The sequence below is a fragment of the Panulirus ornatus genome, chromosome 53 (assembly GCF_036320965.1).
Source record: "Panulirus ornatus isolate Po-2019 chromosome 53, ASM3632096v1, whole genome shotgun sequence".
In the NCBI taxonomy this organism is placed as follows: Eukaryota; Metazoa; Arthropoda; class Malacostraca; order Decapoda; family Palinuridae; genus Panulirus; species Panulirus ornatus.
In genome coordinates this window covers 18695167-18722460 of record NC_092276.1, presented here as the reverse complement: position 1 = coordinate 18722460, position 27294 = coordinate 18695167, and the positions used below count along the sequence as shown (strand labels likewise).

Sequence of the window (27294 nt, the reverse complement as noted above, 5' to 3'; positions counted from 1 at the left end):
TCGTCAGTTTCCTGGCGCTACCTTGCTGACGCAGGAAACACAAATTATGTATGTGTTGGGAATGAAATGTTCGAGAACAATATGTGGGGTGAGGTGGTTTGATCGAGTAAGTAATGTAAGGGAAAGAGAGATGTGTGGAAATAAAAAGAGTATGGTTGGGAGAGCAAAAGAGGGCACGTTGAAATGGTTTAGACATATGGGGAGAATGAGTGAGGAAAGGTTGACAAAGAGGATATATGTGTTGGAAGTGGAGGGAACAAGGAGAAGCAGGAGACCAAATTGGAGGTGGAAAGATGGAGTGATAAAGATTTTGAGTGATTGAGGCCTGAATAATGACAAGAGGATATATCTGTCAGAGGTGGAGGGAACAAGGAGAAGCAGGAGACCAAATTAGAGGTGGAAGGATGGAGTGATAAAGATTTTGAGTGATTGGGGCCTGAACATACAGGAGGGTGATGCATGCAAGGAATAGAGTGAATTGGAACAATGTAGTATACCGGGGTCGACGTGCTGTCAATGGACCAACCAGGGAATGTGAAGCATCTGGGGTAAACCATGGAAAGGTCTGTAGGGCCTGGATGTGGATAGGAAGCTGTGGTTTCTGTGCGTTACACATGACAGCTAGAGACTGAGTGTGAACGAATGTGGCCTTTTTGTTTGTATTCCTGGAGCTGCCTTCCTGTGGGGCGGGGTAACGACAGGAATAGATGAAGGCAAGCAAGCATGAATATGTACATGTGTATGTATGTAATGTATGCATATGTCTATGTATATGTTGATATGTATGTGCATGTATATGTGCGTATGTGGGTGTTTATGTTTATATATATATGTGTATATGAGTGGATAGGCCATTCATCATCTGTTTCCTGGTGCTACTTTGCTGACACAGGAAACAACGATTATGTATGATGTATAATAATATGTATATTATTATTTATATTTCTTTATTATACTTGATCACCATTTCCTTTGTCAGTGAGGTAGCACCAGAAGACAGACAAAGAATGACCCATCCACTCATAGACACACACATATATACATACATGTCCATACATGTACATATACATACATATACATAGACAGCCATATACATATATATACATATGTACACAGATACCCATTTTATCGACCAGTCCTTAGGGGTGGACGAATGGCTGGGTTGACTGTGGACTGACTGCGATAACCAGGATTCAAACCTAAGCACTCAACCCTGGGTGGCACGTGAATGCATCACGGTCAGGAATGCTAACTGCTACACCACAGGAGATTTCATTTAAGTGAATTACATTTTCTGATGCTCTTTCTACATCCCATAATATCATAATATCTCCTGCTGCCTTTGGTAAGTCTTCTTTGGTAATTGTTCTTTACAGGTAACTGAGATTTAAAACTCTTTAACCTTCTTTAACCATGTTTGATAATCATAGAACCCCCTCTGAGGCACAGCCTTTTTTTTTTTTATATATAAGTTGCTATATCAGATATATTTTTTACAGAATATATGAAAGACCAATCCCTTGTTTAATCATCTTTGTTATAGGTGAGGAACAGAATCTTCACAGTTATGAGAGTGAACGTCAGAGACACAATGTAGCAACCATGGCTGCCATTGATGGGTTGTACCGCCTCTACAGCACCACTGCTACCCCATTTGTCCTACTCAGGTCCCTTGGCTTGTCAGCAGTTAATGTCATGACACCACTTAAGGTTAGAAATGATTGCACCAGAATGTTTTGAATGTAATAACAGATTATATTTTTTGTGGGTGAATGAAACATTTTCTTTCTTTCAAACTATTCGCCATTTCCCGCGTTAGCGAGGTAGCGTTAAGAACAGAGAACTGGGCCTTTGAGGGAACATCCTCATGTGGCCCCCTTCTCTGTTCCTTCTTTTGAAAAAAAAAAAAAAAAAACATATGCATCGATATTCATTTCATTGCTTAGAAGCTAGGCATGACTTTTGTGCTGACCTGTGTCATTAATAAAAAACTTAATGTGTAGAGAGTATTTATAATCCAGCCAAAATTATAATGATGAGCATTAATCATTCAGGATACAGATTTTTTTTATTTTAGATGTTTTCATTTGCTTAGAATTAAAGGATCTTTGTGATAATCACCCTTGGAATGCCTTGTATCAAATTATCAGGTAAGTAATGAGAGTTGGGGTGAGAGAGTATCATTAAATTTTAGGGAGGATGAAAAGATGCTTTGGTATTAGGTAAATAAAGTGCGTAAGATAAGGGAACAAATGGGAACTTCAGTGAAGGGGGCTGTGACAACAAGTAGTGGTGATGTGAGAAGGAGATGGAGTGAGTATTTTGAAGGTTTGTTGAATGTGTTTGATAATAGAGTGGCAGATATAGGGTGTTTTGGTTTAGGTGGTGTGCAAAGTGAGAGGGTTAGGGAGAATGATTTGGTAAACAGAGAAGAGATGGTAAAAGCTTTGCGGAAGATGAAAGCTGGCAAGGCAGTGGGTTTGGATGGTATTGCAGTGGAATTTTTAAAAAAAGGGGGTGACTGTAATGTTGAATGGTTGGTAAGGTTATTTAATGTATGTATGACTCATGGTGAGGTGCCTGAGGATTGGCAGAATGCTTGCATAGTGCCATTGTACAAAGGCAAAGGGGATAAAAGTGAGTGCTCAAATTACAGAGGTATAAGTTTGTTGAGTATTCCTGGGGAATTATATGGGAGGATATTGATTGAGAGGGTGAAAGCATGTACAGAGCATCAGATTGGGGAAGAGCAGTGTGGTTTCAGAAGTGGTAGAGGATGTGTGGATCAGGTGTTTGCTTTGAAGAATGTATGTGAGAAATAATTAGAAAAGCATATGGATTTGTATGTAGCATTTATGGATCTGGAGAAGGCATATGACAGAGTTGATAGAGATGCTCTGTGGAAAGTATTAAGAATACATGATGTGGGAGGCAAGTTGTTAGAAGCAGTGGAAAGTTTTTATCGAGGATGTAAGGCATGTGTATGTGTAGGAAGACAGGAAAGTGATTTGTTCTCAGTGAATGTAGGTTTGCAGCAGGGGTGTATGATGTCTCCATGGTTGTTTAATTTGTTTATGGATGGGGTTGTTAGGGAGGTGAAAAAATGTGGCCTTTTTTGTCTTTTCCTAGTGAGGTAGCGCTAGGAAAAGACAACAAAGGCCACATTCATTCACACTCAGTCTCTAGCTGTCATGTATAATGCACCGAAACCACAGCTCCCTTTCCACATCTAGGCCCTACAGAACTTTCCATGGTTTACACCAGACGTTTCACATGCCCTGGTTCAATCCATTGACAGCATGCCAACCCTGGTATACCACATTGTTCCAATTCACTCTATTCCTTGCATGCCTTTCACCTTCCTGCATGTTCAGACCCCGATCACTCAAAATTTTTTTCACTCCATCTTTCCACCTCCAATTTGGTCTCTCACTTCTCATTCCCTCCACCTCTGACACATATATCCTCTTTGTCAATCTTTCCTCACTCATCCTCTCCATGTGACCAAACCATTTCAAAACACCCTCTTCTGCTCTCTCAACCACACTCTTTCTATTATCATACATCCCTCTTACCCTTTCATTACTTACTCGATCAAACCACCTCACACCACATATTGTCCAGGAACATCTCATTTCCAGCACATCCGCCCTCCTCCGCACAACTCTATCTATAGCCCACGCCTCGCAACCATATATCGTTGGAACCACTATTCCTTCAAACATACCCATTTTTGCTTTCCAAGATAACATTCTTGACTTCCACACATTCTTCAACGCTCCCAGAACTTTCGCCCCCTCCCCCATCCTATGATTAACTTCCGCTTCCATGGTTCCATCCACTGCCAAATCCACTCCCAGATATCTAAAACACTTCACTTCCTCCAGTTTATCTCCATTCAAACTTACCTCCCAATTGACTTATCCCTCAACCCTACTGTACCTAATAACCTTGCTCTTATTCACATTTACTCTCAGCTTTCTTCTTTCACACACTTTACCAAACTCAGTCACCAGCTTCTGCAGTTTCTCACCTGAATCAGCCACCAGCGCTGTATCATCAGCGAACAACAACTGACTCACTTTCCAAGCTCTCTCATCCCCAACAGACTGCATACTTGCCCCTCTTTCCAAAACTCTTGCATTCACCTCCCTAACAGCCCCATCCATAAAAAAATTAAACAACCATGGAGACATCATGCACCTCTGCCGCAAAGCAACATTCACTGGGAACCAATCACTTTTCTTTCTTCCTACTCGTACACATGCCTTACATCCTCGATAAAAACTTTTCACTGCTTCTAGCAACTTGCCTCCCACACCATATACTCTTAATACCTTCCACAGAGCATCTCTGTCAACTCTTATCATATGCCTTCTCCAGATCCATAAATGCTACATACAAATCCATTTGTTTTCTAAGTATTTCTCACATACATTCTTCAAAGCAAACACCTCATCCACACATCCTTTACTACTTCGGAAACCACACTGCTCTTCCCCAATCTGATGCTGTGTACATGCCTTGACTCTCTCGATCAATACCCTCCCATACAATTTCCCAGGAATACTCAACAAACTTATACCTCTGTAATCTGAACACTCACCTTTATCCCTATGATTATTAGGGAAAGAGAAGGGAGAGGCTTTTTAACGAGTTCTGCAGAGAATTAGTGCAAATGACTGGGAGATGTATAAAAGAAAGAGGCAGGAGGTCAAGAGAAAGGTGCAAGAGGTGAAAAAGAGGGCAAATGAGAGGTGGGGCAAGAGAGTATCATTAAATTCTAGGGAAAATAAAAAGATGTTTTGGAAAGAGGTAAAGAAAGTGTGTAAGACAAGAGAACAAATGGAAACATCGATGAAGGGGGCTAATAGGGAGGTGATAACAAGTAGTGGTGATGTGAGGAGATGGAGTGAGCATTTTGAAGGTTTGTTGAATGTGTTAGATGATAGAGTGGCAGATATAGGATGTTTTGGACGAGGTGGTGTGTGAAGTGAGAGGGTTAGGGAGAATGATTTGGTAAACAGAGAAGAGGTAGTAAAAGCTTTGTGGAAGATTGAAAGCCGGCAAGGCAGCTGGTTTGGATGGTATTGCAGTGGAATTTATTAAAAAGGGGGGTGACTGTGTTGTTGACTGGTTGGTAAGGATAGTTAATGTATGTATGACTCATGGTGATGTGCCTGAGGATTGGCAGAATTCATACATAGTGCCATTATACTAAGGCAAGGGGGATAAAGGTGAGTGCTCAAATTTCAGAGGTATAAGTTTAAGTATAAGTAAGGTGGTTTGATTGAGTAAGTAATGAAAGGGTAAGAGAGATGTGTGTTAATAAGAAGAGCATGGTTGAGAAAGCAGAAGAGGGTGTATTGAAATGGTTTGGTCATATGAGTGAGGAAAGATTGACAAAGAGGATATATGTGTCAGAGGTGGAGGGAGCGAGGAGAAGTGGGAGATCAAATTAGAGGTGGAAGGATGGAGTGAAAAAGATTTTGAGAGATCTGGGCTTGAACATGCAGGAGGGTCAAAGGCTTGCAAGGAATAGAGTGAATTGGAATGATGTGGTATACCAGGGTCGAAGTTCTGTCAGTGGATTGAACCAGGGCATGTGAAGTGTCTGGGGTAAACCATGGAAAGTTTTGTGGGGCTTGGATGTGGAAAGGGAGCTGTAGTTTCTGTGCATTATACATGACAGCTAGAGATTGAGTGTGAACGAATGTGGCCTTTGTTGCCATTTCCTAGCACTACCTTGTGCGTGTGTGGGGGGAGGGGGGGTGTCAGTTCATGTGTGGCGGGGTGGCGACGGGAATGAATAAAGGCTGCAAGCATGAATTATGTACATGTGTATATATGTATATGTCTGTGTATGTATATATATGTATATGTTGAAATGTATTGGTATGTATATGTGCATGTGTGGGCGTGTATGTATATACATGTGTATGTGGGTGGGGGGGCCATTTTTTCATCTGTTTCCTTGCGCCACCTTGCTAACGCGGGAGACAGCGACAAAGTATAATAAAATATAATAAAAGATATATTTATTTATTTATTATTCTTTGTCGCTGTCTCCCACATTAGCGAGGTAGCGTAAGGAAACAGTCAAAAGAATGGCCCAACCCACCCACGTACATATGTATATACATACACGTCCACACACGCAAGTATACATATCTATACATCTCAACGTATACATATATATATATACACACACACAGACATATACATATATACACATGTACATAATTCATACTGTCTGCCTTTATTCAATCCCATCGCCACCTTGCCACACATGAAAGAACAACCCCCTCCCCCCTCATGTGTGCGAAGTAGCACTAGGAAAAGACAACAAAGGCCCCATTCGTTCACACTCAGTCTCTAGCTGTCATGTAATAATGCACCGAAACCACAGCTCCCTTTCCACATCCAGGCCCCACAGAACTTTCCATGGTTTACCCCAGATGCTTCACATGCCCAGGTTCAATCCATTGACAACACATTGACCCCTGTATACCACATCGTTCCAATTCATTCTATTCCTTGCACACCTTTCACCCTCCTGCATGTTCAGGCCCCGATCACTCAAATAAATATAAATGATATATATATATATATATATTTTTTTTATTATTATACTTTGTCGCTGTCTCCCATGTTTGCGAGGTATATATATATATATATATATATATATATATATATATATTTATGTAGGGTTGAGGGTCAAGTCAATTGGGAGGTGAGTTTGAATGGAGAAAAACTGGAGGAAGTGAAGTGTTTTAGATATCTGGGAGTGGATCTGGCAGCGGATGGAACCATGGAAGCGGAAGTGGAGCATAGGGTGGGGGAAGGGGCGAAAATTCTGGGGGCCTTGAAGAATGTGTGGAAGTCGAGAACATTATCTCGGAAAGCAAAAATGGGTATGTTTGAAGGAATAGTGGTTCCAACAATGTTGTATGGTTGCGAGGCATGGGCTATGAATAGAGTTGTGCGCAGGAGGATGGATGTGCTGGAAATGAGATGTTTGAGGACAATGTGTGGTGTGAGGTGGTTTGATCGAGTGAGTAACGTAAGGGTAAGAGAGATGTGTGGAAATAAAAAGAGCGTGGTTGAGAGAGCACAAGAGGGTGTTTTGAAGTGGTTTGGGCACATGGAGAGAATGAGTGAGGAAAGATTGACCAAGAGGATATATGTGTCGGAGGTGGAGGGAACGAGGAGAAGAGGGAGACCAAATTGGAGGTGGAAAGATGGAGTGAAAAAGATTTTGTGTGATCGGGGCCTGAACATGCAGGAGGGTGAAAGGAGGGCAAGGAATAGAGTGAATTGGATCGATGTGGTATACCGGGGTTGACGTGCTGTCAGTGGATTGAATCAGGGCATGTGAAGCGTCTGGGGTAAACCATGGAAAGCTGTGTAGGTATGTATATTTGCGTGTGTGGACGTATGTATATACATGTGTATGGGGGGGGGTTGGGCCATTTCTTTCGTCTGTTTCCTTGCGCGACCTCGCAAACGCGGGAGACAGCAACAAAGTATAATAAAAAAATAAAAATATATATGTATACATTGAAATGTATAGGTATGTATATATGTGTGTGTGTGTGTGTGTGTGTTTGTGTGTGTGTGGTGTGGATATATGTACATGTGTATATGGGTGGGGAGGGCCATTCTTTCGTCTGTTTCCTTGCACTACCTCGCTAATGTGGGAGACAGCGACAAAGTATGATAAAGTATGAAATATATATCTATATATAGTATATGATTAACTTAGGAATGGTTCATTTCTGGAGGTGAGACATTAATCCTCTTTGTAATTTATTTATTTACTTTTCATAAAGCACTCAAAGATAAATGCTGTAAAATAATTGCAAAAAAATGTGCATTATAGGATATTCCAGACAGTTTTCAAATAACAGCTATTGGGTTTAATTTTTGTATTTACTTGCTGAGAAAAGTTTAAAGCAGTTGCTTAGGTCACCCTACTGTCACTGATAGGAGAAAATTTCCTTGCTTGTCATACCATATCATTTATTGTTTTTAGTGTGTGTTGACTGTTATTTTTGTTTATTTCCATTGATGGGATCATGTATTCATACAATATTTTTTTCTGTTTTTCAGAGACGAGTTTTGCACCATGCAGAGGGCTAAAGTTTTTAAAATATTGTCCAACACTTCTATATTGTATGATCATTGAATTGATGTAAATAATTTGTTTGACTTTTGTTGTTTTTCTGCAAATCCAGTCTTAAGATACTGCATGTTAATTTTGTCATATTGTAAAGCACCAAAATCACAGCTCCCTTTCCCCATCCAGGCCCCACAAAACTTTCCATGATTTACCCCAGATGCTTCACATGCCCTGGTTCGATCCACTGACACCACATCGACCCCAGTATACCACATCATTCCAATTCACTCTACTCCTTGCACCACCCTCTATGTTCAGGCCCTGATCACTCAAAATCTTTTTCACTCCATCCTTCCACTTCCAATTTGGTCTCCCACTTCTCGCTCCCTCCACCTCTGACACATATATCCTCTTTGTCAATCTTTCCTCACTCATTCTCTCCATGTGTCCAAACCATTTCAATACATCCTCTTCTGCTCTCTCAATCTTCCGCAAAGCTTTCACTACCTCTTCTCTGTTTACCAAACCATTCTCCCTGACCTTCTTACTTTGCACACAACCTCGACCAAAACACCCAATATCTGCCACTCTATCATCAAACACATTCAACAAACCTTCAAAATACTCATTCCATCTCCTCACTTCACCCTCCCATATAATTTCCCAGGAATACTCAACAAACTTATACCTCTGTAATTTGAACACTCACCTTTGTAATTTGAACACTCACCCTTTGCCTTTGTACAATGGCACTATGCATGCATTCTGCCAATCTTCAGGAACTTCATCTTAAGCCATACATACATTGAATATCCTCACCAACCAGTCAACAACACAGTCACCCACTTTTTTAATAGATTCCACTGCAATACCATCCAATCCCACCGACTTGCCGGCTTTCATCTTCCGCAAAGCTTTCACTACCTCTTCTCTGTTTACCGAATCCTGTGTTAGCAAGGTAGTGCAAGGAAATAGACGAAAGAATGGCGCAACCCACCCACATATGTATATACATACACGTTAACAGGCACATATTCATAACTACACATTTCATCATATACATATATATACATACACAGACATATACATATAAACACATGTACATAATTCATACTTGCTGCCTTTATTCATTCCCGTTGCTACTCTGCCACACATGAAATGACAACCTCCTCCCCCGCACGCGCGTGAGGTAGCGCTAGGAAGAGACAACAAAGGCCACATTCGTTTACACTCAGTCTCTAGGTGTCATGTATGATGCACCAAAACCACAGCTCCCTTTCCACATCCAGGCCCCACAAAACTTTCCATGGTTTACCTTAGACGCCTCACACGCCCTGGTTCAATCCATTGACAGCACGTTGACCTCAGTATACCACATTACTCCAATTCACTCTATTCCTTGCCCTCCTTTCACCCTCCTGCATGTTCAGGCCCTGATTACCCAAAATCTTTTTCACTCCATTTTTCCACCTCCAGTTTGGTCTCCCACTTCTTCTCGTTCCCTCCACCTCTGACACATATATCCTCTTTGTCAATCTTTCCTCACTCATACTCTCCGTGTGACCAAACCATTTCAAAACACCCTCTTCTGCTCTCTCTACCACACTCTTTTTATTACCACACATCTCTCTTACCCTTTCATTACTTACTCGATCAAACCACCTCACACCACACATTGTCCTCAAACATCTCATTTCCAGCACATCCACCCTCCTCTGCACAATTCTATCTATAGCCCACGCCTCGTAACCATATAACATTGTTGGAACCACTATTCCTTCAAACATACCCATTTTTGCTTTCCAAGATAAGGTTCTCAACCTCCACACAGTTTTCAACGCTCCCAGAACTTTCGCCCCCTCCCCCACCATATGATTCACTTCCGCTTCCATGGCTCCATCCACTGCCAAATCCTCTCCCAGATATCTGAACCACTCACTTCCTCCAGTTTTTTCCATTCAAACTTACCTCCCAGTTAACTTGTCCCTCAACTCTACTGTACCTAATAACCTTGCTCTTATTCACATTTACTCTCAGCCTTCTTCTTTTACACACTTTACCAAACTCAGTCACCAGCTTCTGCAGTTTCTCACCCGAATCAGCCACCAGCGCTGTATCATCAGCGAACAACAATTGACTCACTTCCCATGCTCTCTCATCCACAACAGACTGCATACTTGCCCCTCTTTCCAAAACTCTTGCAGTCACCTCCCTAAGAACCCCATCCATATACAAATTAAATAACCATGGAGACATCATGCTCCCCTGCCGCAAACCAACATTCACCGAGAACCAATCACTTTCCTCTCTTCCTACACGTATACATGCCTTACATCCTCGATAAAAACTTTTCACTGCTTCCAACAACTTACCTCCCACACCATATATTCTTAATACCTTCCACAGAGCATCTCTATCAACTCTATCATATACCTTCTCCAGATCCATAAATGCTACATACAAATCCATTTGCTTTTCTAAGTAATTCTCACATACATTCTTAAAGCAAACACCTGATCCACACATCCCCTACCACTTCTGAAACCACACTGCTCTTCCCCAATCTGATGCTCTGTACATGCCTTCACCCTCTCATTCAATACCCTCCCATATAATTTCCCAGGAATACTCAACAAACTTATACCTCTGTAATTTGAGCACTCACTTTTATCCCCTTTGCCTTTGTACAATGGCACTATGCAAGCATTCCGCCAATCCTCAGGCACCTCACCATGAGTCATACATACATTAAATAACCTTACCAACCAGTCAACAATACAGTCACCCCCTTTTTTAATAAATTTCACTGCACACCACCTTGACCAAAACACCCTATATCTGCCACTCTATCATCAAACACACTCAACAAACCTTCAAAATACTCACTCTATCTCCTCACATCACCAGTACTTGTTATCTACTCCCCATTAGCCCCCTTCACTGAAGTTCCCTTTTTTTCCCTTGTCTTATGCACTTTATGTACCTCCTTCCAAAACATCTTTATATTCTCCCTGAAATTTAATGATACTCTCTCACCCCAACTCTCATTTGCCTTCTTTTTCACCTCTTGCACCTTTCTTTTGACCTCCTGCCTGTTTCTTTTATACATCTCCCACTCATTTGCATTATTTCCCTGCGAAGATCGTCCAAATGCCTCTCTCTTCTCTTTCACTAATAATCTTACTTCTTCATCCCACCACTCGCTACCCTTTCTAATCTGCCCACCTCCCACACTTCTCATGCCAGAAGCATCTTTTGCACAAGCCATTACTGCTTCCCTAATTACATCCCATTCCTCCCTCACTCCTCTTACGTCCTTTGTTCTCACCCTTTTCCATTCTGTACTCAGTCTCTTGTGGTACTTCCTCACGCAAGTTTCCTTCCCAAGCTCACTTACTCTCACCACTCTTTTCACCCCAACATTTTCACTTCTCGTCTGAAAACCTCTACAAATCTTCACCTTCGCCTCCACAAGATAACGATCAGACATCCCTCCAGTTGCACCTCTCAGCACATTAACATGAAAGAGTCTCTCTCGCGCGCCTAACATCCAAGAGTCTCTCTTTCACGTGCCTAACATCCAAGAGTCGGTCTTTCGCGCACCTATCAATTAATACGTAATCCAATAATGGTCTCTGGCCATCTCTCCTACTTACATATGTATACTTATGTATATCTCGCTTTTTAAACCAGGTATTCCAAATCACCAGTCCTTTTTCAGCACATAAATCTACAAGCTCTTCACCATTTCCATTTACAACACTGAACACCCCATGTACACCAATTAATCCCTCAATTGCCACATTACTCGCCTTTGCGTTCGAATCACCCATCACTATAACCCGGTCTCGTGCATCAAAACTACTAACACTCTCACTCAGCTGCTCCCAAAACATTTGCCTCTCATGATCGTTCTTCTCATGCCCAGGTGCATATGCACCAATAGTCACCCATCTCTCTCCATCCACTTTCATTTTTACCCATATCAATCTAGAGTTTACTTTCTTACACTCTATCACATACTCCCACCACTCCAGTTTCAGTAGTGCTACTCCTTCCCTTGCTCTTGTCCTCTCACTAACCCCTGACTTTACTCCCAAGACACTCCCAAACCACTCTTCCCCTTACCCTTGAGCTTCGTTTCACTCAGAGCCAAAACATCCATGTTCTTCTCCTCAAACATACCACCTATCTCTCCTTTTTTCTCATCTTAGTTACATCCACACACATCTAGACACCCCAATCTGAGCCTTCGAGGAGGATGAGCACTCCCCGCTTGACTCCTTCTTTTGTTTCCCCTTTTAGAAAGTTAAAATACAATAGGCGAGGGTTTCCAGCCCCCCCACTCCCGTCCCCTTTAATCGCCTTCTATATATAAATAAAAAAAAATATATTTATATGTATGGAAAGAGGGGCAAGTATGAAGTCTGTTGGGGATGAGAGAGCTTGGGAAGTGAGTCAGTTGTTGTTCGCTGATGATACAGCGCTGGTGGCTGATTCATGTGAGAAACTGCAGAAGCTGGTGACTGAGTTTGGTAAAGTGTGTGAAAGAAGAAAGTTAAGAGTAAATGTGAATAAGAGCAAGGTAATTAGGTACAGTAGGTTTGAGGGTCAAGTCAATTGGGAGGTAAGTTTGAATGGAGAAAAACTGGAGGAAGTAAAGTGTTTTAGATATCTGGGAGTGGATCTGGCAGCGGATGGAAGCGGAAGTGGATCATAGGGTGGGGGAGGGGGCGAAAATCTTGGGAGCCTTGAAGAATGTGTGGAAGTCGAGAACATTATCTCGGAAAGCAAAAATGGGTATGTATGAAGGAATAGTGGTTCCAACAATGTTGTATGGTTGCGAGGCATGGGCTATGGATAGAGTTGTGCGCAGGAGGATGGATGTGCTGGAAATGAGATGTTTGAGGACAATGTGTGGTGTGAGGTGGTTTGATCGAGTAAGTAACGTAAGGGTAAGAGAGATGTGTGGAAATAAAAAGTGCGTGGTTGAGAGAGCAGAAGAGGGTGTTTTGAAATGGTTTGGGCACATGGAGAGAATGAGTTAGGAAAGATTGACCAAGAGGATATATGTGTCGGAGGTGGAGGGAATGAGGAGAAGTGGGAGACCAAATTGGAGGTGGAAAGATGGAGTGAAAAAGATTTTGTGTGATCGGGGCCTGAACATGCAGGAGGATGAAAGGAGGGCAAGGAATAGAGTGAATTGGATCGATGTGGTATACCGGGGTTGACGTGCTGTCAGTGGATTGAATCAGGGCATGTGAAGCGTCTGGGGTAAACCATGGAAAGCTGTGTAGGTATGTATATTTGCGTGTGTGGACGTATGTATATACATGTGTATGGGGGTGAGTTGGGCCATTTCTTTCGTCTGTTTCCTTGCGCTACCTCGCAAACGCGGGAGACCGACAAAGCAAGAAAAAAAAATATATATATATATATATATATATATATATATATATACTATCCCTGGGGAGAGGGGATTAAGAATACTTCCCACGTATTCCCTGCGTGTCGTAGAAGGTGACTAAAAGGGGAGGGAGCGGGAGGCTGGAAATCCTCCCCTCTCGTTTTTTTTTAATTTTCCAAAAGAAGGAACGGAGGGGGGGCCTGGTGAGGATATTCCACAAAGGCCCAGTCCTCTGTTCTTAACGCTACCTCGCTAACGCGGGAAAGGGCGAATAGTTTAAAAGAAAAGAAAGAATATATATATATATATATATATATATATATATATATATATATATATATATATATATATTAAAAGTAAATGTTTGAAGACAATCTGTATGAGGTGGTTTGATTGAATAATGAAACGGGAAGAGAGATGTGTGGTAATAAAAAGAGTGTGGTTGAGAGAGCATAAGGTGTTGAAATAGTTTGGACATATGAAGAGAATGAGTGAGTTAAGGTTGACAAAGAGGATATATGTGTCAGAATTGGAGGGAACAAGGAGAATGGGGAGACCACATTGGAGATGGAGCGAAAAAGATTTTGAATGATCAGGACCTGAACTTACGGGAGGGTGAAAGGCATGCATAGGACTGTAGGAATAGGTATGATGTGGTACACTGGGGTCATCTTGTCAATGGACTGAACCAGAGTATGTGAAGCATCTGGGGTAAACCATAGAAAGTTCTGTGGGGACTGGAGGTATGATTTAGTTACAATATTCATGATGTCCCAAAGCAAGAATTTTTGTGCATTACAATTACAGCGTTCATGACATGCCCAAAAATAAGACCTTTTGTCTTCATGACAACTAAATTCAACTAAATAAACCCTCTTGATTCATAATGCACTGGGAAGTGAAGAATTCTGGGAGAGAATATTCATATCAATAGAGTGTGACAAACCCATACCTGCCTCCTTCCACTCTGATTTACTCCATGCATAGGAAAAGATGCTAGCTTTTGCATGGCTAGTGTTTTTTTGTTTTTGTTCTTTTACCTAGTCTACCCTTGATTCATCCTTTGACTTCTCATACACAGTATTTCAGCAAGTCTCACTGGACACTTTTAGAATGGCAGTTTTGTTTCACACACACACACACACACACACACACACTGACATTTAAAAGCACTGGTATAGTCCAGGTTTCTCTCATAAGTAAGATAACTTTTCAGTGGCACGAAAAAAAAAAAAAAAAACCCGCTACCGGTTTACCATCACTTTCCAGTAATAGAAAAAACTGGAAAGTAATCAAGACATCGACGAGGGGGAACTCTACGGTGCAGTCAAGACAAAGTTCACTAACTGGACACCTCAGTCTGTGCACCTAGCAGTGGATCACCACTGCAAATCACAACAGTGTGTGTGTGTGTGCACATACCAGCCCTCATATCATTCATACGGAAATATGTCTACAGATATACCAGTTCAAATTTTACTAACGAAAAATAAAAAAAAAAACAAATAGATATGTCAGCAGTGTTCCCCGCCTGGGTAGTGGATATGTTAGTGATGGCTTCGTCGTTAGCCATCACTTCAGTGGTTGTCAAGTGGCATTCCTCTGAACCAGGTAGCTGTCTATTTTTTCTGCCTCACCCACACGTGGACTACTGGTATTCTAACCGCATATCTGGTATTCTAGCCGTATATCTCATTGTGACACATAACACTGGATGGCCATACATACTGGCAAAATGGTAGAAGCAACAGATACAAGCAGTAGGAATAAACGTTAGCTGGAAGCATTAGGTAGAAGTAGTGAGTTGTAACAATAAGCAAGAATATCAGGGAGACACATTAGGTAGAAGTAGTTGGTAGGAACATGAGGTGGGAGCCTCTGAAACCACTGGACAGGAGTTGACCTCTGCCAGTGACTTGGATATGGGAGGCGCTACAGGTCATGAAGCAATTTCATCAGTTATAGTGACTTTTACCGGGGCTTATACCCCCCCCCCCCCCCCCCTCCCCGAGGGAGTTCCCAGAGGGAAAATTTGGTACTAAGATACAGATAAATAAATAGATAAACAATGTGATGACGTACCCATACATCACTAAGAAAACTCTATATAACAACCCATATTGACATGATACAACACAGTGTACAGTTGGCTTATCAACATACATTTCATTAACATATGACGTAGGACGGCTAACTAACCCACATATCATTAACATATAACAACTTATTAACCCACATATCATTAATAGTTGACGTATGACGACTAAGTAACCCACATATTAAAACAACCGAGGGTCTACAGACGAGTCGAACCAGAGGTCTCACTACACAAGAACGCATCGTCTATGGACTTACGAAGCCATATTTCACTGTCTCCGGGTTAAGTAACTTGCCTTCACTAAGACCAATATGCTACAGAGGCACTGAACCAACTGGCCAACCATGACACCAATAGTAAACCGCTATGGACAGACCTACACATTACAGTACAGGGGATCACGACGGAGGTCGCCCACACACGAATGTGAAGTGGGTAAGGAAAAGTAAGAAAGGAGGAAGTGGAACCACACATCGTTTTCTGACACACTGTGAAGAAAATATGAAGTGGGCGAGTATTACATGATCTTATGTGTCATCTGGAATTTAAGGATAATATTTCCCATTTATAAACTATCACAGTAGGTATTTAATATGCAGATGATAAGCGATGGGTCAGTAATTGGTTACCTCGAGAGAGCTGTGTTACACACACACACACACACACACACATCATTATCCCTGCAAAAGAAAGTAATGCAGCCTTGGAGCAGCTGGAGTTCTGGAGCAATTATAAACAATGACACATATGTTTTTTCACACTTGATCGCTGTTTCTCGCATTAGTGAGGTAGCACCAGGAGCAGACGAAGAAAGGCCACATGATGTGGCTTCCTCGTCTGTGGCCCACATTCGTTCTCACTCAGTCTCTAGCTGTCATGAGTAAAGCACCGAAACCACAGCTCCCTATCCACATCCAGGCCTCACAGACCTTTCCATGGTTTACCCCAGACGTTTCACATGCCCTGGCTCAGCCCATTGATAGCACGTCGACCCCGGTATATCACATCGTTCCAATTCGCCCTATTTCGTGCACGCCTCTGACCCTCCTGTATGTCCAGGCCCCGATCACTCAAAATCTTTTTCACTCCATCCTTCCATCTCCAATTTGGTCTCCCACATCTTGTTCCCTCCACTCTGACACATATATCCTCTTTGTCAATCTTTCCTCACTCATTCTCTCCATGTGACCAAACAATTTCAATACACCCTCTTCTGCTCTCAACCACACTCTTTTTATCACCATACATCTCTCTTACCCTTTCATTACTTACTCGATCAAACCACCTCACACCACATATTGTCCTCAAACATCTCATTTCCAGCACATCCACCCTCCTCCGCACAACCCTATCTATAGCCTACGCATCGCAACCATACAATACTGTTTGAACTACTATTCCTTCAAACATACCCATTTTTGCCCTCCCAGATAACGTTCTATCTTCCACACATTCTTCACTGCTCCCAGAACTTTCGACCTCTTCTCCTTCCTATGATTCACTTCCGCTTCCATGGTTCCATTCGCTGCCATGTCCACCCCCCGAAATCTCAAACACTTCACTTCCTCCAGTTTTTCTTCATTCAAACTTACATCACAACTAACTTATCCATCAACTGTCCTGAACCTAATAACCTCGCTCCCATTCACATTTACTTTCAACTCTCTCCTTTCATACACTCTTCCAAACTCAGTCACCAGCTTCTGCAGTTTCTCACTCGAGTCAGCCACCAGAGCTGTATCATCGGCGAACAACAACTGACTCACTTCCCAAGCTCTCTCATCCGCAACAGACTGCATACTCGCCCGTTTCTCCGAGACACTTGCATTCATCTCCCACTCCACCCCATCTATAAACAAGTGGAATAACCATGGTGACAACACACACCCCTGCCACAAACTAACCTTCAATTGGAACCATTCTCTCTCTTCTCTTCCTGCTCGCACACATGCCTTTCACCCTTGATAAAATTTTGTCACTGCTTCTAGCAACTTTCCTCCCACACCGTATACTCTTAAGACCTTCCACAAAGCATCTCTATCAACTCTATCATCCACAAATGCTACATACAAATCCATCTGTTTTTCTAACGTATTTCTCACATACATTCTTCAAAGCAAACACCTGATCCACACATCCTCTACCACTTCTGAAACCACACTGCTCTTCCCCAAGCTGATGCTCTGTACATGCCTTTTATACCTCTGTCATTTGAGCACTCACTTTTATCCCCTTTGTCTTAGTACAATGGCACTATGCAAGCATTTTGTCACTCCTCAGGCACTTCACCATGATCCATACATACAGTGAATATCCCTACCAACCCACTCTCTTAATAAATTCAACAGCAACACCATCCACTTCAACTGCATTACTGCATTTCATTTTCTGCAAAGCTTTCACTTCCTCTTCCCTCTTCACCACACCACTCTCCATGACCCTCTCACTTCAAACACCATCTCGACGAAAACACCCTACATCTGCCACCCTATCATCATCAAACACATTCAACAAACCTTCAAAATACTGACCTGTTATCACTTCTCTTTTTGCTCTCTCCACCGATGTTCTCTTGTTTTTCGCTAATCGTGTACCTCCTTCCAAAACATCTTAATCTTCCTAAAGTTTATCGATACTCGTTCACCCCAACTCTAATTTGCCCTCTTTTTCAACCCCTGCACCTTCCTTTTAACTTCCCGCCATTTTCTCTTTACATTTCCAAGTCATTTGCATTTCTTTCCTGTAATTACTGAACAAACGCCTCTTTTCTCTTTCACTAACAACTTTACTTCTTCATCCCACCACTCACTACCCTTTCTCATCTGCCTACCTCCCACCTTTCTCATGCCACAAGCATCTCTCGTCATTACTGTTTCCCTAAATACCTCCCATTCCTGAACCACTCCCATCACTTCATTCACAGACTTCAATATTCAGACATTATATTGTAAGCCACATAAATTCCTCTTAGTTTATGTTGTTGTTGTTGTTGTTGTTGTTGTTGATGTATGGCTTCTCGTATGGTGATACATGTTTGGCTTCAACAAAGTGGCAGCGGCTGAGTGATCCAGTCCTGCATTACACTGATACAACATTTGCCTAGAATGATAAACCGTCGTCTACAATGACGTCCCATGGTACAGTCGTGATCCAGTCATGGCCAATAAGAACACAACCCTGACCTACCCTGACCTCTACTGCCACACCCTGACCTGACCTCTACTGCCACACCACCCCGGCACACAGTGATGAAGCTTGATCTACAGTGGCTACGATGAAACGTTCTCCTGCTACAATGGTTCATAATCCAGACTTACGATGACACAAGACAACTTACCTTGCTGGAGGAGATGACCTGATCCGAACCTAAGCTACGGCAGGTCATCAGGTCAAGTGAAGGTCAATACTTGTTGTCCTCAGGTGAACTTACCTGCTCAAATGTTCTGAAGGTTGGATTCGGTCAGGACACCTGGTGACCACACGGTGACACTCCTGGAAAATGATACACAGAGTGTCAAACATACACATGGTGTGAGGTACACGTGGTGTGACATATACACATGGTATGACATGTACACCTGGTGTGACGTAAACGTGGTGTACGCACACGTGGTGTGACATATACACATGGTGTGACATGTACACGTGGTATGACAAGTACACGTGGTATGACGTATACGTGGTGTGACATGTACACGTGGTGTGACATGTACACATGGTGTGAGGCATAAAGTGATACATACACAAAAATCTTTAGTAATACATATACATGCATTGTGGGACGTCTTTCAACCCCAGGGGTACCTTACATCCCCTGTGGTACCTTTCTTCCCCAGGGGTACCTTACATCCCCTGTGGTACCTTTCTTCCCTAGGGGTACCTTACATCCCCTGTGGTACCTTTCTTCCCCAGGGGTACCTTACATCCCCTGTGGTACCTTTCTTCCCCAGGGATACCTTACATCCCCTGTGGTATCTTTCTTCCCCAGGGGTACCTTACATCCCCTGTGGTATCTTTCTTCCCCAGGGGTACCTTACATCCCCTGTGGTACCTTTCTTCCCCAGGGGTACCTTACATCCCCTGTGGTATCTTTCTTCCCCAGGGGTACCTTACATCCCCTGTGGTATCTTTCAAACCCTGTGCAATGGTCCTCAGCCCCTGGGATATAGTATTCAGTGCCTCGGTTATTCCTGTCATCACCTGGGGTAATAGTCAACCCCAGGAGTATATATATCTCCTCCCCTGCAGCTGGGGATATTCCCCAGCCCTCACATCCTTCCCCCCACCCACGTCTGGCCTCTGGCCACACTTCTCAACGTCTTAACTTTACGTCTGACCCCGAGTGGCTTCTTGTAAGTCCTTGACTATATGTTGACATCCACAGGAAGACGCTGGGTATGCTGGGGGACACGCTGGGTATGCTGGGGAGACGCTGGATGTGCTGGGGGAGACGCTGGGAGTGCTGGGGAGACGCTGGGAGTGCAGGGGAGACGCTGGATGTGTTGGGGTACACGCTGGTATGCTGGAGACGCTGGGTGTGCTGGGGGAGACGCTGGATGTGCTGGGGGGACATGCTGGGTATGCTGGAGAGACGTTGGGTGTGCTGGGGTGACGCTGTGTGTGCTGGGGAGACGCTGGGTGTGCTAGCGGAGACACTGAGTGTGCTGGGGTGACGCTGGACGTGCTAGCGGAGACACTGGGTGTGCTGGGGTGACACTGGACGTGCTAGCGGAGACACTGGGTGTGCTGGGGTGACGCTGGATATGCTGAGGGAGACACTGAGTGTGCTGGAGGGTCTTTGGATGTGCTGGAGAGACGCTGGGTATGATGGGGTGACACTGGGTGTGCTGGGGAGACGTTGTGTGTGCTGGAGGAGACGCATGGTGTGCTGGGAAGACGGTGGATATATTGGGGGAGACGTTGGATTTGCTGGGGAGACGCTGAATTTCCTGAAGAGACGCTGGATGTGTTGGGGAGACGCTAGATGTTCTGGGGAGACAGTGGATGTGTTAAGGGACAGGCTGGGTTTGCTGAGATGTTGGAGGTACTGGGGTGACGCTGGGTTTCCTGGGGAGACGCTGAAATTGCTGAAGAGATGTTGAGTGTGCTGGGGAGACGCTGGGTTTGGAGATATTGGGTGTGCTGGGTTTCCTGGGGAGACGCTGGGTTTGCTATGATGCTGGGTTTCCTGGGGAGACGCTGGGTTTGCTATGATGCTGGGTTGCCTGGGGAGACGCTGGGTTTGCTGGAGAGATGTTGAGAGCGCTGGGAGAGACGCTAGGTGTGCTGAGGTGTTCAATGTGCTAGGGGAGACGCTAGGTGTGCTGGGGAGACGACGACTGAGGTGCTGGGAAGATGACACTGTGTGTGTGGTTGGGTGACGACACTGGGTGTGCTGGGGCTATAGAGGATACAGTGAGGGAGAGCTGGTGGTGTGGTGGAAGGTGGAGGTGCGGTACAGTGAGGGAGAGCTGGTGGTGTGGTGGAAGGTGGAGGTGCGGTACAGTGAGGGAGAGCTGGTGGTGTGGTGGAAGGTGGAGGTGCGGTTCCCTGGCTGTTATCTGACCTGCCTCCAGTGTAGGTAAACATGTGTACCAGCATGAGGGCCAGTGGTCCCCTACACCAACACCAGGCGGGCCTGGCACCCTCCCTCCTTCCTTCCTGAACCCTCGTACCACCACAGTAACAACCCTCCTTGTGGGATGGGTAAATAACACTCGAAAATCTTTAACGAACGTGGGTCAGACAGGACGACTGGATGTCCTGTATCGGGAGAGACACAACGTTAGATTTGCCCTGGCCTGTGTACCCCTGACCTAGTTTCCCCCGGGGGAATTTGAGGGGGTGGGAGGGTGACCTACTTCAGCTGTACTCTTGCTGTTACGTAGTGGGTGTGCACAGCTGCAGCAGAGCGCCTGGGTGGGGTGACAGCAGCAGCGGCGGAGGAGGAGCGGGTGTGCCCACACCATCAGTAATGTGGTAATGTGATTCGCGTCTCCAGGTTCTGTACTGGTGACCCACTTGTGCTGGCCTTGAGATTTTACGGAGATTGGTAACACGGAGCGAGCCATATTGATTGTGGCAGCGCCCGCTCTCTGTGGTGAGCCAACGCAGGGGGAGGGGGGGACGCGCGTCTTGCACCTACTGTTGTTATGGGCAACAACGGTAAACAACGCCACCTAGGGATCGTAAGACCCGCCTCCTCAACAGTTTATGGCAGTGTATATTTCTCTAGCGACACATCAGATCGAGCGATGGCAGGAACTGCTAAATATACCAACATTTCTCCCATCAGATATGAAAACCTTTCTCCGTGTATATCTCCCACTAGATGAGGTTCCCCTGGTGTTCCCACCCACTGAGTGTGGTAAGTAGGACACAGGAGGACCAGAGTGGCACCTATGGTGAGTGGGACAAGCTCCTGCACCAGCAAACATACACAACAAACGTTTGTCGTTGGGTGGCGGGAGTCAGCTGTGAAAGGGGCGGGTGTGCGCAGGTCGGCCCCCCTCACAAACAGTCCACAAGCCACCGAAACTGTCACTATATTCTAATTGTATACCGTCACCACCCGTCTACTGACACACCTACTGACGCAGTATGACAGGAGGGGAGTCTTAGGGGGGTGGGAGTGTGGCTCTGCTGTGGAATAAGGTGGTCAACAAGACCAGGTCAGAAGAAATGATGGAATTGTCATGTGTGGTGGAGACTGGCACCCGGGGCCGCTGCTCCCGGTGCTGGCTCAGTCCAGGCTGTGAAGGCACTGTGGCGCCAAGGAGAAAATAACTCAGACGTTGTGGCACCCATGTCGTGGCAGCTGGCACTGAGGGCCAGGTAGGCTCAGGGTGCCAAGAGGGGCTAAGACGGTGACTGGCACAGTGGCGCTGCTGGCCGAGCTGCTGCTTCTGCATTGCATGACTAGTGTGGCCCAGCAGAGGGCCAGAAAGACCTCTGCATGACCAGTGTTTCCCGTCAGAGGGCCAGGACGACCCCTACAAGATCAGTGTGGCCCGATAGAGGGCCAGGTTGACACGTGCGTGGCCAGTGTGGCCCAGTAGAAGGGCCAAGTGATTCGAGAGAACTAAACAGTGGTCAACCCTCCCGGGCTCGAGGGGTCACGTTCATGAATGAATGAACCAACTTGACGAAGACAGACTCGTGCAGATCGCCGGCCACGGTGTTGTGTGATGAGTGAGGCTGTGGTCCGCGTGCTCACGCCGAGGTTTCCTCCTGACGTACAGTGAGTGAGGTACCGTGGACACCGTCACTGTCGGACGGACGGTATGCGACACTAGAACAACACGACGTATGCACACGACGTATACACACGACGTATACACACAGTGCGTCTATATCTTGGGTGACATGTTTCTGTTGCTGGGAGGTGATCAATAAAGGGAAATGTTGCTGAGAAACGTAATAACAGCATCTGGTGATAGTTGTCAACAAAAGACTAGAGACGAGAAGTGGAAGTAAGAAAGCAAGAGGCATTCTTCTGTGGTCCTTCCCCCTCGCCCTAACACATCCACCAGCTTGGGATCACGGCCTCCCCCCTCACCTCAACATGGGGGTAAACATGGGCAAGAGTGGAGGTGGCGGAGCCCATGGTGGAGGCGGGGGTGGAGGTATCCTGGACGCCCTCCACCTCACACAGGGAACCCTCCACATCGTCATGCTTGGCCTCGACTCAGCCGGGAAGTCGACGGCCTTATATCGCCTTAAGTTCGACCAGTACCTCAACACCGTCCCGACCATCGGATTCAACTGCGAGAAAGTTAAAGGTCTCTCCGGCAAGGCCAAGGTAAGTCGCTCCTCCACACTACTGTTGTGACCTGCAACTTGTCTCCCTCCTGTAGTGCCAGGCTGACCTGGGCTACGTGCTAGTGTTGTGACCTGCAACTTGTCTCCCTCCTGTAGTGCCAGGCTGACCTGGGCTACGTGCTAGTGTTGTGACCTGCAACTTGTCTCCCTCCTGTAGTGCCAGGCTGACCTGGGCTACGTGCTAGTGTTGTGACCTGCAACTTGTCTCCCCTCCTGTAGTGCCAGGCTGACCTGGGCTACGTGCTAGTGTTGTGACCTGCAACTTGTCTCCCCTCCTGTAGGGCCAGGCTGACCTGGGCTACGTGCTAGTGTTGTGACCTGCAACTTGTCTCCCCTCCTGTAGGGCCAGGCTGACCTGGGCTACGTGGTACACTAGTGGGGATGATAACGAAGTTGTAAACAGCAATGTAATCAATGTTGATATTCAGTGGGTCAGACACAATCGTTCATCCCCGCACACAACCATCCAGCCACCACGGATGGGGAGGGAGGGATGGGACGGATGGGGAGGGAGGGACGGACGGAGGAACGGATGAGGAGGGAGGGATGGGACGGAGGAACGGATGGGGAGGGAGGGATGGGACGGATGGGGAGGGAGGGACGGACGGAGAAACGGATGAGGAGGGAGGGATGGGACGGAGGAACGGATGGGGAGGGAGGGAGGGATGATACGGGTCAAAGACGACGGATGGGAAGATACAGACGTACAAGGGATGGGAAGGGATGGGCACGACGGATGGGAGAGAGCACAGCTGTAGTACGACCAAGCGTGTCCGATGGTTTATGTAACGTGGACGTCAGGAGGGAGGGAGAAGAGGCGCGTCCGTCGCGCACTGAGCCACTTACTGGGGATCACACATCTACTACTACGTCGTCATGCCAGCTCAAGCTGTGGCGGGGGAACCAGCCTCCACAGCTTCATGCCAGCTCAAGCTGTGGAGGGAGACCAGCTCTTAGTTTTTTTTAACCTAAACGTGAAACGTACAGTGTGTACAGCGTACACGTACAACGATGTACACATCAGGTGACGGGTATACCAGGTACTGTACACTTCAGGTGACGGGTATACCAGGCACTGTACACTTCAGGTGACGGATATACTGGTCTGAAACACAGAACTCCATTCCTTTCCTTCTGGTCACCAGTGTGGACACTGTATGGCCGGGTCTACTTGTTATCTCTCCAGCCTGCCTCACCTCTGGTCCGCGTCTCCAGCCTGCCTCACCTCTGGTCCTCGTCTCCAGCCTACCTAACCTCTGGTCCTCGTCTCCAGCCTGCCTAACCTCTGGTCCTCGTCTCCAGCCTGCCTAACCTCTGGTCCTCGTCTCCAGCCTGCCTCACCTCTGGTCCTCGTCTCCAGCCTGCCTCACCTCTGGTCCGCGTCTCCCGGGACGCTGGTGAGACATCTCGTGTGTGTGGAGGTGTCCATGGTATGTGAGGGTAAGGTTGTGTGTCCACAACTTGCCTCGTGTGTGTTGCCTGTTGTTTACCCTCCTTCTGTGGCCCTTGTGCTGCCTGCAGTCGTGAGCTGAGGTGAGTTCCTTCTCTCATCTTATCCAAGATGGCGTTCCTCAAGGTTCTATCTCGTCACCTTCTCCCTTTCTTCTCTACATTATCGAACTCGTTTCTTTAGCATTGAACCCAGTGCTGACCAGTGCACCACACATCTTGGGTTACCCTCGCCTGCTCCTCATAATAGCACGTCTCTTTCTCGCACTGAACATATCTGCTGCCTTAATTCAGACCTGAGCAACACCTTAACATGGGTACAGTAATATGGTTACATTTAATAGTACAAAAAGGTAATTTCTATCATTTTCTTCCTCTAGACCACATTTCTTTCCCTCTGTCAAGTATCAGAACATAACAATTCCATCGCGCAACAACACGAACATATTGGGTAAGACTATACCACCCACTGTATCCCGTAACCCAACATAACATTACAAAATCAGCTTCCACAGCTGACGTCATGCTGGTCACAACTGACGTCATATGACGCTGGTCACAGCTGACGTCATGCTGGTCACAGCTGACGTCATGCTGGGTCTGTTATCATATTGCAGGTAAGGTGGTGTTGTGTGGACACGGACTGTACACGTCCCACACCTGCTGACACACCTGGCCTGCTTCTTCCTCTATGTTAACCTTCCATATCTGTTCACCAGTGTCATGTTCACCACTGTGATGTTGTTCACCACTGTGATGTTCTTCGCCACTGATGTCGCTGCTGCATCAGCTGTCGTGATCTGTCTGCCTGTGTCCCTACCATCACGTGGCTTCCAACAGATTCTGTATGAACACCAGTTACACGAGGACGCACCGTTACCTTACTTCTAACAACGACCCACTGGTATTTTGTGTTCCTCGTCCTCTAACATTTCTACCTTCAACATACAAGTCCACAAACACCTCTAACATCTTCACATGTTTCCCTCACTCTGCTTCCCCTCCATCCAAGATGACCACGTCTGAAGCAGGCATTTCCCTGTGTCACGTTCGTCAACGCAGAGAAAAAGTTACGAATTACGTAAATGGTATGCTAGACTGTATACATTAAATAATGGGTAAACCAGAATCTGTATACATTAAGTAATGGATACACCAGACACTGCATAAGTTAAGTAATGGGTACACCAGACACTGTACACAGTAAGTAATGGGTACACCAGACACTGTACACAGTAAGTAATGGGTACACCAGACACTGTACACAGTAAGTAATGGGTACACCAGACACTGTACACAGTAAGTAATGGGTACACCAGACACTGTACACAGTAAGTAATGGGTACACCAGACACTGTACACAGTAAGTAATGGGTACACCAGACACTGTACATAGTAAGTAATGGGTACACCAGACACTGTACACAGTAAGTAATGGGTACACCAGACACTGCATACATTAAGTAATGGGTACACCAGACACTGCATACATTAAGTAATGGGTACACCAGACACTGTACGCAGCAAGTAATGGGTACACCAGACACTGCATACATTAAGTAATGGGTACACCAGACACTGTACGCAGCAAGTAATGGGTACACCAGACACTGCATACATTAAGTAATGGGTACACCAGATACTGTACACAGTAAGTAATGGGTACACCAGACACTGTACACAGTAAGTAATGGGTACACCAGACACTGCATACATTAAGTAATGGGTACACCAGACACTGTACACAGTAAGTAATGGGTACACCAGACACTGTACACAGTAAGTAATGGGTACACCAGACACTGCATACATTAAGTAATGGGTACACCAGACACTGTACACAGTAAGTAATGGGTACACCAGACACTGTACACAGTAAGTAATGGGTACACCAGACACTGTACACAGTAAGTAATGGGTACACCAGACACTGCATACATTAAGTAATGGGTACACCAGACACTGTACACAGTAAGTAATGGGTACACCAGACACTGTACACAGTAAGTAATGGGTACACCAGACTGTACACAGTAAGTAATGGGTACACCAGACACTGCATACATTAAGTAATGGGTACACCAGACACTGTACACAGTAAGTAATGGGTACACCGGACACTGTACACAGTAAGTAATGGGTACACCAGACACTGTACACAGTAAGTAATGGGTAAACCAGACACTGTACACAGTAAGTAATGGGTACACCAGACTGTACACAGTAAGAATGGGTACACCAGACTGTACACAGTAAGTAATGGGTACACCAGACACTGTACACAGTAAGTAATGGGTACACCAGACACTGTACACAGTAAGTAATGGGTACACCAGACACTGTACACAGTAAGTAATGGGTAAACCAGACACTGTACACAGTAAGTAATGGGTACAC

General features: G+C 45.3%; 2 protein-coding genes across 2 annotated transcripts in view; both read left to right on the top strand.

Moving 5' to 3' along the window:
• The window catches only part of Coq6 (ubiquinone biosynthesis protein COQ6, mitochondrial), a 29804-nt gene extending 21593 nt beyond the window's left edge, over nt 1-8211 (top strand). The window contains exons 10-11 of the mRNA XM_071692661.1: nt 1544-1710; nt 8113-8211. Coding sequence (XP_071548762.1) covers nt 1544-1710; nt 8113-8142 — 197 coding nt within the window. The 3' untranslated portion in view covers nt 8143-8211. The remainder of the gene's footprint in view (nt 1-1543; nt 1711-8112) is intronic.
• A 14161-nt stretch (nt 8212-22372) lies between these two features.
• Nucleotides 22373-27294, top strand: part of LOC139765287 (ADP-ribosylation factor-like protein 4C) — a 106840-nt gene continuing 101918 nt past the window's right edge. The window contains exon 1 of the mRNA XM_071692660.1: nt 22373-23428. Within this exon, the coding sequence (XP_071548761.1) occupies nt 23192-23428 (237 nt within the window). The 5' untranslated portion in view covers nt 22373-23191. The remainder of the gene's footprint in view (nt 23429-27294) is intronic.